The 11,639-nt window shown below is 59.1% G+C and overlaps 1 protein-coding gene across 1 annotated transcript; it reads left to right on the top strand.

The window, feature by feature from the left end:
* The first annotated feature begins 4,850 nt into the window (after positions 1-4,850).
* CUEDC1 (CUE domain containing 1) lies at positions 4,851-11,639 on the top strand. The gene is made up of 10 exons (XM_062615681.1): positions 4,851-5,160; positions 5,718-5,845; positions 6,471-6,597; positions 7,697-7,883; positions 8,514-8,597; positions 9,276-9,365; positions 10,139-10,232; positions 10,402-10,460; positions 10,797-10,867; positions 11,033-11,639. Exons 1-9 carry the CDS (start codon positions 4,867-4,869, stop codon positions 10,862-10,864), a joined length of 1,131 nt encoding a protein of 376 aa, XP_062471665.1. The 5' UTR covers positions 4,851-4,866; the 3' UTR covers positions 10,865-10,867; positions 11,033-11,639.

The raw sequence follows: 11,639 nt of genomic DNA, 5'->3' as shown, positions 1-11,639 counted from the left end.
TACGTGCTGCACAGGCTCTCAGGCGGGGCTGGCTTCTGCTCTGCCCCTTGGTTGCTTTTTGCGTTGTAAAGGGCTTAAACCCATCTGTTTTAATGCGTGGTGGGACAGGTATCAAAGGGGATCCTCGGGTGCTTATTTGTTTCCAGGAAAAAAGGATTTGCTCGCAGGCAGTTTTCCCAGGAGGTGAGCACACACATCCCGGCGCGGGACGCGCAGAGAGGGGGTTGTGGGGACACTGCAAGGCCCCATCCTGCACATCCTCGGCGTGTGCTGCGCCTTTCACTTTGCTGGTGGACACTGCTGTGATTTCTGTTCCCATTATTTACGTTCCGTCACAGTTTCAATCCAATTATAGGCACACCTGCAGCCGCCCAGCATTCCCATTCCTGGATTGAGCAATCCCTGGCTGCAGGCAGAGCTCGGCTGGCCCGCTCCGTCCAAAGCTAGTGCTGAGTCTTCCCTCCCCTGGCAGACCTTGTCTCCGGATATCCCTGTGCATGGAAATTCCTCCTGCACTTCCAGAGCAGCCCCCAGCGAGTCACTACAGGCGTGGGCTTGCAGCCGCCAAGCCCTGGGTGAGTGCTGGGCTGTGGGGAGCAAGCATTCCATGGAGTCTCCCCCCAATCCTGGCTGCAAGCATGGGGTCCCAGCTCCAGCGGGTTTGCAGGGATGATCTGCAGACAGCGTGGCAATAGCAGGGGACAAGGGGCCGGCTCAGCGGCGCTTGAGCAATCCCATCTGGTGCCTGGGCTGCAGCAGACGCTGGGGAAAGGAATATTCTGGTTTGCACTTGGTGCCAAGGCTCTTCCCTGGCGATCCGGTGCTTTTACAGCTGCTGGCTGCTCCCATCCGGCTGCGCTCCTCCCGGAGCTGAGCAACTGCTGCTCCCAGCATGACATGGCCGGTCCGACCAAGCCCTGGGATTATCCAGCTGCTCCTCTGCGCCGTTCCCGGATGGCTGATGCCGAGCTCAGGCAGCCCTCTCCGTGCTTGTGCCCGGCTGGAACTGACCTCAAGCCTCTCAGGCTGTGCCTTGACGTGGAAAGGCCGTGTCTGTGAGGTACCGAACGCGTCTCCCGCAGGGATGGGAGGAAAGCGGGATGCAGGACACGCTCCCGCAGGCTGTGCACATCCTGTCAGCTCCCTGATGAGCCTCACTAAGGGTTTCTCAGCCACTGAGGTCTTGTTCTTGGCTCTGGCTCAGGCGAGGGTGGATGAGGGTTGTGCAAGTCCTTAGCAGAGCAGAGCCGTGGTGCACCCATGGGCTGGCAGGGCTGAGCCTCCTCCTGAAGAACAGCTTTCGTTTGGTCCTGTTTAATGTTTCCTAAGCAGTGAACTGAAGGCAGGAGCTGGACCCAAAGGAGAAAGCAACCCTAAATGCGTGCACAAGAGCATCTTGTGCTGTCCTGGTGGCAAAACCTATTTGGGCTTTTTCTGCTTGGATAAAAGCCGGCGTGGACGTGGCAGCCTTCCTGCAGGCTGGATGCTACAGCAGCACCGTGGCTCTGTGCCTGCCCCAGCCTGGAGCTGGGATGTCACCGCCCGGCACAGGTCAGCACCGGGACAGCCTCGGCCACTGCATGTGGAGGTGGCTCATGCAGAGCTGTCACCGTGTCCCCAGGGCCAAGCAATGCCCTCACCCTGCGAGGTCTTACCCAGGGCTCACAGGGGGCACAGGGGCAGCGCCAGCCCCATCAGTGCCCTTGCTCCCACCTCGCTGCTCCCCATGACCCTCGGGATGGGGACACACGCACTCGGAGCTTGCAAAGCCTTTAAGCTCCTCCTGTGATGGGCGCAGCAGAAGGGTGAAGGATTACGCATGTGCCCGGGTCTGGATGAATGAATACCAGCATTCAGGGGCCTCTGCATGACAGCAGAGCAAGGACTATTTTAAGCCCATTAGGAACCAGCTAAAAGAGGCATCTCAGCCTGATTCTGCAGACGGGGGCAGGAGGCAAAGGGAAGCCCAGCCCGCCCCCCCCGTGCCCTGTGCTCCCGCCCGCGCTGGCAGGCACACACCAGCTTTGTGCTTTCCTTTTTGGGAAATCCAAAGGATTTTGCTTTTCCTGGCGTCTTCCCAGCCCTTCACAGGAATAAGGGCCAGAAACGTGCCGAGCCCCTTCCCCATGTTGGTGGCTGGGGTCCCGTTGGCCTCCCCGCTGCTCACCTGGAGATGCTGATGCAGACAAGCAGGAGTTGGGGAAGATGCTGCACATACAACTAATGGGTTCTCTTTTAACCTAACTCCTGCTGATGGAGGGGCTTGATTTGCTCTGGATTTTAGCTCATGCCAGTGTAATGGTTTGTGTTTCTCTGCATTAGCAGTTGGGCTTTAAAAAATGGGTCCAGAAGCCTGAATTTGGAGCGTGTCATTGCTGTCACCTCTGCTTGCAGCGGCGTTTGCCCATGGGGCATGTGGAACCACCCTGGTCTGCACCTCGGTTTTGCCCAACAAGCCCTTCACAGCAGCCCCTGGGTACATCAGGGCTGGGAGGGTCCCAGCAGCACCATCCCTCGGGGTTGTTTGAAGGCAGATGTTCAGCAGAGCTCGTTTGGCACGTGAATCTGTTGTCCTCTCCCTAACTGAGTTCCTCCCTTGACCAGAAGCTCTCGGTGGGTGTGATGCTCAGTCACGCTATCGGGCACGGGCTGTGAGCGGCCCCATGCTCATGTCACGCTGTGTCAGTGTCTGCATCAGGAGGAGCTGGTCCCTCTCCAGCGGGGCAGGGGGCTGCAGGGGATTGCCAGTGCCTGGCATGGCAGTGGCCTTCCTCCTGGTTACAGGGAAGACCTTGAGTATCCTTACTTATATCTAATATAGTTAACTATTTGACTCAAAAGTCGAATGCTGGGAGCCAAAGACCCCCCCAACCACGTTACTTTATAGATCTTGGGATTTTTAAATAGATCCAGGGTTTTCCAAGCTCATTTCCTGATCTGGGGGCTGATTTTCCTACCTGGGCTGCCATGGCATTGCTGAGCTAACGCTTCTCTGCAGGAGCTCCCGTACTTGGATCATGCATGTGTTCGCAGTGTATCCCCTATAAGCTGTTTTCCCCCGGATGCCCAGGCTCTTTCCCCATCCCTTTGGAGTACCCAGATGTTTCAAGGAGCGTGTGTACCCTGTGCATGCGTTCTAACTCGGTTGGAGACGTGACTGAAGCAGCCGTGCAATACTGCAGTTAAAGGATGGCACCAGAGGTGTGAACAAGGCAGGCTCTTTGCTGGCAGTGACTCGTGGTGGCAGAGGAGGAGCACAGAGGAGAGGCTGTGTTTTATCAATGGACTCCAGCAGATTTATTTGTCCTCGGTGAATAGAGCCGGGCAGGGCTGTCGGGATTGTTCCTGCTCCACTCACACAGCGCTGCTCCGAGCCTGGCTCTCAAAAGCAGGGATCCTGGGACCTGCCGGGATGGAGGCAGTCCCCAGCGGAGTGATCTGTTAAATGCATTTTGTTAGGGAGCACGGAGCGAGCTGGGGGCTTCTGGCGCTGTTTGGAACCGTCCCCTCATGCAGAGCAATGGTTTTCCCGGTTCTTCCGTGCACCCTGTCCCGTGGGATGAGCGAATGCCACCGGGAAGTGGCACTGGCATCATACGTGGCTGAGGGGCAGGCTCTGGGCTGGTGCTGCTCTTTGCATGGGGCTGCTGTTCAGCCCCTCACAGATGCAGATGCATCCGGGGAGGGAGAGCGGAGCGTGCCCATGGAGCAGGAATGATCCCCCAGGCTCTGGAGGCACAGTGATTCCTCTGTGGGATGAACCAGCACCACGGAAGTGAACCTTCTCCAAGGTTTTCCATGGTTTTCAAGTGCGTTTTGCTCTCAGCAGCCTCTGGAAGCCCCTTGGAGCAGGTTGGGATGGCTGAGGCTGGGTGAGCACTGGGGATATGGCTGTCACCTATGGCCAGGGGCAGGGGAGGGCCTGGGTGCCCTTCAGAGGTGACTGCTCCCCTAATGGCTTTGAATGTGATTATTTCACTAAGAAGTGTGCTTGGCACCTTCTTCTGGATGAAATTCCATGTTAGGGACAGTTATCTTGAACTCCCTGCCTGCCGCTTAGGAGAAAGCCTTTGGAAATGATATTATGGATCAAAACTGTTCCTGTTTCAGCAGTGGTGTTAATCCAGAGCTGAGTTTGGCCCCACATTTCCAAACGAGAAGCAGTAGCTGTGTAATCTGTTTATGGTTTTAAAGTGAATGTTAATCTTGGATTGGATGGCTTTTCCCAAGGGTCGGTTTGCTGCAGAGTGGTTTAGCCCCTGCGCTGAAACCCTCTTGAGCTCACTGCTTTTGTTTTGGAGAGAGATTTCAGTGCATTTCTGAATACATGTCAGCACCTGGAAATGTTCTACCTGGGGCACTAATACCATTTTTCATACCTTGCAACTGTTTGCACAGCACCGTGCACAGTTTATACAGCATCCAAGCGCCGGTGTGCTGGTCCTGCTGCATGGATGGGATGGTCCCACGAGGATGTGGTTGGATGGGTCATAGAATCCCAGCCTGGTTTGGGTTGAAGGGACCTTAAAGCTCCTCCAGCTCCAACCCCTTGCCACAGGCAGGGACCCCTTCCACTGGAGCAGCTTGCTCCAAGCCCCTGTGTCCAACCTGGCCTTGAACACTGCCAGGGATGGGGCAGCCACAGCTTCTCTGGGCAATGGAACTGAATCAGACGTCCCCTATGGACACGGGGACGTGCTGCACGCCACGGGTGACCCTCTCCTCTGTCCCCCGCAGGTGGGAGGATGCTGCAGCGCGCCGGGGGCTGACGCACGGAACCGCCGGCCTCGGGACCCCGCTGCCCACCCCATGGTCCCTGCCGGCTGCCGGGGCCGTGCCCCGTGACCCGTGGCCCCCAACGCCGCCATGACGAGCCTCTTCCGCCGCAGCAGCAGCAACGGCAGCGCCCGTGGCAGCGGCTCCTCCGCGCAGGAGCTCAACAACAGCCGGCCCGCCAGGCAGGTCCGGCGCCTGGAGTTCAACCAGGCCATGGAGGACTTCAAGACCATGTTCCCCAGCATGGACTACGACATCATCGAGTGCGTCCTGAGAGCCAACAACGGCGCCGTGGATGCCACCATCGACCAGCTCCTGCAGATGAACCTGGACAGCAGCGGCTGCGATGACAGCTCGGACTCGGAGGACAGCATCCCCCCCGAGGTAACCCACGCCGGTGGTCCTCAACACGTGGCTATGGGGGGGAGCAGGTCCTGGCTCCATCATGAGCAGGCAGCTCGGTCTCATCCTGCCTCCTTTCTGCCTGGACATGGTGCAGCTCAGCTGGTACAGGCAGGCAGAGATTTGGGTGCCCAGTTCAGCGGGTCTGGAATGTGCAGCCTGAGTGGTTTTGTCTTGGATGGTGCTTGAGGCTCAAGCCAAACCGCTGTCCTCCCTCCCTCCTGCCCCAAAACCCAACAGAGACCCTTCTGCTGAAGTCAGGCTGCAGTCAGCTGCTGTGAACCCAGGAACAGGCTTGATAGAATCATAGAATGGTTAGGGTTGGAAAGGACCTTAAGATCATCTAGTTCCAACCCACCCTAAATGTGATGCCTTGTCCCTTGAGACCAGCACCTCCAAACGCCACCAAAAGCCCCCTGATGCAGAGGGACCAGTGCCAGGAGGTTGCCCCATCCTCTCTTCAGTGGCTTTGCTGCCATGCACTGGGGTCCAACCTGTTCATTCCCCCTGCTCACCCTCACCCCATCCTCTCCCTGCAGATCTTGGAGCGGACCCTGGAGCCGGACAGCTCGGATGAGGAGCCCCCTCCTGTCTACTCCCCCCCTGCCTACGAGAGCCAGGCGCTGGGCAGCCGCTTCCCCTGCGCACCTCCCACCCCACCACCCAGGTGAGCCCCCAGCCCCACGCCACGGCTGCACCCAGCCTCCTGCACCCTGTGTTGGTGCTAGGGGGGGTCCTGCTGTGTGTTGGCTCCCCCAGCAAGGGGAATGTGGCAGCAGTCTGTTAGGGTCGGGTGAGACAAAGCCAAAGGAGATGAATGAAGCTCACAGCTGGCTAAAAGATCCCCCCCGAGGCCCTAAGAAGTGAACAGCTGAGGGGCCTGGGAGCTGCTCCAGCAGCGTGTGGAATGGCAAAAATCAGCTAGTGGGGTGGGGAGCCCTTGTCTCTGCTCAGAAACGCCAGGTGCCGGCAGCCGGGGCCCTGCACGTTGGGCTCTTGGCACCAGAGACCTTGGTGCGGTGCTGGGGCTCCACAGGGATGGTTTCTGGGCAGGAGAAGGGAATCCAGCTTGGGAAGTGATGGGGTGAGGCTGGAAGAGCAGCTCCCCAAGGCTGCAGACTCGCTAGGAAAGCCTTTTGCTCTCCAGAGCTGATGCTGTTGGTTTGGGATGGGAGCTGTGGTCTGTTGGTTCCCAGGAGCGCTGGTGGAGCCGGGCAGGGAGCTGCTGTGTGCCTGTGCCCCGTGCTGAGGGTTTTCCCTTGCCAAAGGCACTGTCTGTGCTTGTCCCACAGGACGGACGTGCCAGGGCCCGGCAGCACCCCCGTGTCCGGGCACTACAGGAACTGGAACCCCCCGCTCCTGGGCAACCTCCCTGAGGATTTCCTCCGCATCCTGCCCCAGCAGGCTGCTGGCACCCAGGTGAGGCTCGCTGCCCCTTCCAGCCCATGGTGTGCGTGGAGCACCAAACCCGGTCCTCAGCCGCGCTGAGCTGCAGTGCCAGCGCTCTGAAACCGTCTGGGTACCGCGTATGGATTAAACTGGGAGTCTTGGAGTGCATCTTGTTCATGGCACGACTGAAGTGAGCGGAGGACTTGCCCCTGGGAAGTCAGAATCCCCACGTGCTTTGTGGTGGTTTTAGAGCCACAGGGCTTGGGGCTGTGGGTGCCTTTCTGCCCACGGCAGGCAGCACCCAGCTCCTCTCCAGGCACATCACATCCCCAGGGTGTCCCTTGGCCCCTTTGCAAGTGGGGTCAGGACCTGGGGGGGCTGCAGGCCTCCTGCCTACCCCGTGAATCAGCTCCTCCCTCCCTTCTTGCCTCCAAAGGCAGCCTGCCACGTTTCCATAAATGATTGCCCTGCAAGTTGAGCTTCACGGGCTATATTACCTTTCTGGGAATAGGAGCGTGCCGGTTCGCTTGGGCTCAGGGGGAGGAGAGCAGCAGCTGCCCTTTTCTTTCCCCAGTAATTGTGTGCTTTTGCTTTTTATGGCTCTCTGAGAGCAGCTACAAATCAGATCAATAGTGCAGGTGAGGAGGAGGTTGCAGCTGGGGAGCGCAGCTCTGCTGCTCCCGAGGTGTGACTGCCCTGGGAGCTGGGGGAGAGCACGAGGTGCTTCCACAGGGATGTTTGCCAGGGGGAAATTGCACTCTCTGCTTGAGAGATAGGGGGAAATAGAAGCAGAGGTAGCGGCTGAGACCCTTCTTGCTCACCTCCACGCCAGGTTCGGTCTTGGCTTAACCCCGTGGTTTTAAGTCCTAAACCTGTGCAGGTCTGTGCTCTGCAATGGAGGCACCAGTTCCATGCTGGTCTCAGAGCGAGAGGTCCCTGTTCCCACATGGGATACCCGGCTCTCTCCTTCTTTGTCCCCTTTGCAGCAGCACCATCCCGAGTGCAGCGCAGCCGGGGGGGATGATGCCTTGAGATGCGGGGTATAGGAGGGTGCAAAAGGCCAAGCTGAGCCTGAGGCCCTGCAGGGACCGAGGCCATTGACCAACCCGTGCCCCGTTTGCCTCTGCAGGGCTCCCCCGGGCGCCGGCAGCCCCTGCCCCGGGGGCTGGCCCCAGCGCGGGGCCAGGGCTCGCTGGAGCAGGAGCGGCGCTGGAAGCAGTACCTGGAGGACGAGCGGATCGCGCTCTTCCTGCAGAACGAAGAGTTCATGAGGGAGCTCCAGAGGAACCGGGATTTCCTCCTCGCCTTGGAGAGAGGTGGGAAGGGCGCTGATGCGGCAGCGTGGCTCCTGCCAAAGCAGAGCCAGCGCAGGAGGGGGCTTGGTGGTGGCCTGCTCCTGGTGCTCAGCTGCCTGCCCTGAGGCTCTCCTCCCCCTGCTCGCCTCTCTGGCAAAGCCTAGCAAAATCCTTCAATCGTGGAATGGGTTGGGTTGGAAAGGACCTTAAAGCTCACCCAGCTCCAACCCCTGCCACGGGCAGGGACCCCTTCCACTGGAGCAGCTTGCTCCAAGCCCCTGTGTCCAACCTGGCCTTGAACACTGCCAGGGATGGGGCAGCCACAGCTTCTCTGGGCACCCTGTGCCAGCGCCTCAGCACCCTCACAGGGAAGAGCTTCTGCCTAAGAGCTCAGCTCAGTCTCTGTCAGCTTGAAGCCATTCCCCCTTGTATCCCTATGTGCCCTTGTAATGATCTGTAGCAAGGAGCTTTGGAAGTGCCCTCCAAGCCCAGCCTGGCCGTTGTGCCCTCCCCTTCTGCTGCTGGGTGAAGAGCTGCCCTTCCCCTCCCTGGCACTGCTGCCAGCCATGGAGGAGAGGGGAGAGGGGATCCGAGCTCTGTGCGCTGCCTCGGGGCTCTGACCGAGCGGGCTCTGGGCTTTCTGTTTTTCAGATCGATTGAAATACGAGTCAAAAAAGTCCAAGTCGTCCAGTGCTGCTGTCAGCAACGACTTCGGCTGCTCCTCCCTGTTACCAGGTAACCTCCAAGTTGGATTTGAGCATCACCTCTCAGCAGCGGGATGCCCCGCAGCTCCTGTGTTCCCAGCCCTCTGCCCTCCGAAGTGGCTGTGGGGAGGGAAACTGGCTGAGCCCTCCCTTCTGTCATCCCCCTGCATGGGAGAGGAGCTGATGGGTGATGGCTGGTGCTGCCCTCCCTACATGGAGGTGCTCCTGCATCCTGCTTCTGTCCAGTCCTGCATCCTGCTTCCCTCCATTCCTGCATCCTGCTTCCCTCCATTCCTGTGGTGGGAGCTGGGATCCAGTTCCCAGGGGTGTCAAAGCCCTCTCTGGTCATGGCCGGAGTGGGGGATTGTGCCTGGGAGGTGTAATGAGTGTTCCTGGCTAATCCTGATTAACCTCAGTGAGTGGAGCAGCCGTCCAGAGTCACCGTTAGAGCTGGTGTCCATCGATGGCCCCCTCCATGTGGCATTGCTCCGGCCGGGCACATGGTGCTCAGGGGCACCCGGACCTGTGGTCTTGGGTTACATCCACCAAGGGTCCCCTTCCAGAGCCACCCCTGGTGTGCCAGAGCCCTCACCCTGCCTGCTCTCGCTCGGCTCCGCTCGTGGCAGGGCTGGAACTGGGTCACGGCAGTGATCCCTGTGGATGCCCCTCGCTGCACGCACACTGCAGTGACCAGATGGTTGCCTTCCAGGTGATGCAGCCCCCTCTGCGCCCAGCGAGGCCGGCGGTGCCGTGTCTGACGATGCCTTATTCAGAGACAAGCTGAAACACATGGGAAAATGTGAGTGGGGTTTGGGGGCTGGCACCGGGATCCTGCCAGGGATGGAGGGGAGGTGGGAATGGGACAGCAGGAGAAGAGCCGGCACCATCGAGGGGCGATCACCCGAGCTCCCTGCTCTGTGCATCCCCCATTTGGGACTGCATTTTACAGCCCTGGGCTGGTGCATCCCCATCCTGTGGTGCTCCCCTCCTGGCCCTCACCAGCGGCAGGGAGCTCCCGTGCTGCACAGCAAGGCTGGGTGCGGGCACAGATGGGAGATGGAGACGTGGACCTTGATGCCCCAGTTCTCCCCTTTCCATCTGCCCCTGGTGTGGGTTGTGGCATGAGTTGAGGATGCAGGAGGAATTGCTGGGCGGGGTTTGTGTGGATCCTAAGCCAAGGGGTTGCTTAACTCTTCCTTTTCCAATCTTTTCCTCTTAGCAAGCCACAGCCCTCTTCTCCCATCACAAAGCAGACAGAGGTCTTGGGGCAGCTTGTGCGAGCCTGCTGAGACACTGGGGCGTGTGGGTCAGTTGTGGTGGGGAAGGTCATGAAAATCCCAGTGAAAGGGTAAAAGCATCAGCCCCCCCCAACCAGGGACCAATGTGATCCTGTTGGGCACAGGACCCGACTCTCCGAGCCTGGCAGTTCCAGGGAAAACCTGGAGCATCACCATAGGGTGTAGGGATGCAGGCTGCTCCCACACCGCTGGCCCTGGCCATCTCCTGCCCATCACCCGTGGCAGCTTTGGGAAGGGTTTTGGGTGAGAGCCTCACGTGCCTGCTTCCCCCCAGCCACGCGCAAGAAGCTCTTTGAACTGGCCAGAGCCTTCTCCGAGAAGACAAAGATGAGGAAGTCGAAGAGAAAACACTTGTTGAAGCACCAGGTGTATCCTGCAAGGGAACGGGAGCTGGGGAGGGGGGGGGGGCACCCCCACTTGGGTGTTCATGGGGACTCCCTATGGCTGTGGTCTACCCGGAGCCTCTGGCTGGCTCCCATGGGAAGGGCAGTTGTGGTACCCCAGGCATGTCCTGGTTTTCCTTAGCAGAGGGCACAGGATGGGGACAGCGGCTTCCACAGCAAATCTTCTCGATGATGTCGAGGGACATTCATGCGGTAAGAAATGGCAGATGTGGCACATCTGTCCTGCCCCACGCCATCGCTCTGCTGGAGGTTCCCATCAGGAGCATGGCCACCGGTGCATCCCTGGTGCCATGTGGCTCTCCTGGGGTCGAGTTACAGTCCTGGCAGATCTGCCCCCGTGGGCTAAAACCTCCTGCCAGTGTTCCCAGGCATGTGCTGGCAGCCCCAATGTCCCAGTCCTTGGGAATTGTCTGGGTGAGGAAGTCCGGGTCCCTCACTGCTGCAGCTGGGACCATAGCGCGGTGAGCGGTGTCCTGGCATGGAAGCAGTTGCGGCTCCCGACAGCCCCATCCTGCTTCTTCCTTTCAGATGAAGACTTCCAAGTGCGGAGGCAGCCGCTCCGGGAGGAGGAGGAGACGCTGAAGGAAGGGCAGTAAATGGTGAGAGGCCCCTGGGATGAGCATGTGAACGGTCCCAAGCCATCCGTCTGTCCTGGCTGCTCTGGGCTGGGACCAGAGCGTGTCCACGCGGGGACAAGTGGCTGGTGACAGCCTCATGCAGCTAAGGCTGAGCATCTCCATCCCTCCCCTTCTCCTCCCCTGCAGGACCCAGCGCTGGGGTTTAGTGCTGGCACGGGACGTGCCCAAAGCTTCATGAGAAGATGGCTGGAAAAGGAACAAAAGACACCCAACAAATCCCGCAGAGTTTTGGCTGCTCCCCCTCTGCTGCTGTTCTCCTCGGAAGTACAAAGCGCTGAGGCTCAGTTTTCTTCCCCAGGGTTTGAAAACAACTTCTATGTAGCAAATCAGCCAAAAAGGAATCAAAATGAGGGTCAAAGCAGGTCGGGAGCTGCTGTGAGGAGCCAGCGGAGCTCGGGCTTGGGAGGAGCAGCGCGAGCGGCGGCGCAGGAGGAATGGGATCAGTTGTACTAAGGAGGATGCGTTCCATGTGGGATCTGCTTGGCCGGAGCGCTCCTGACCATATCTCTGTAGTGATCTGGTGTGACTTTACTCTGCACACAGGAAGAAACCAACCCAGAACACGTGAGAGGGAGAACCTACAGCCGTTGTCTATTCTTGCTAGGAGTCATGAGCGGAGATGCGGACCAGGTGGTAGTCAGATGATATATAAATTGCTTCTAAAAGGAAAGGCCTTCTTTTCCTAGGTGTTTTACTTGGAATTAAACCTTTGCCTTCGGCATTGCTAAAACTG

Source organism: Pezoporus occidentalis, unplaced genomic scaffold (genome assembly GCF_034315485.1).
Source record: "Pezoporus occidentalis ecotype Australia unplaced genomic scaffold, CSIRO_AGI_Poc_V1 ctg183, whole genome shotgun sequence".
In the NCBI taxonomy this organism is placed as follows: domain Eukaryota; kingdom Metazoa; phylum Chordata; class Aves; order Psittaciformes; family Psittacidae; genus Pezoporus; species Pezoporus occidentalis.
This window is presented reverse-complemented; position numbering and strand designations above follow the sequence as displayed.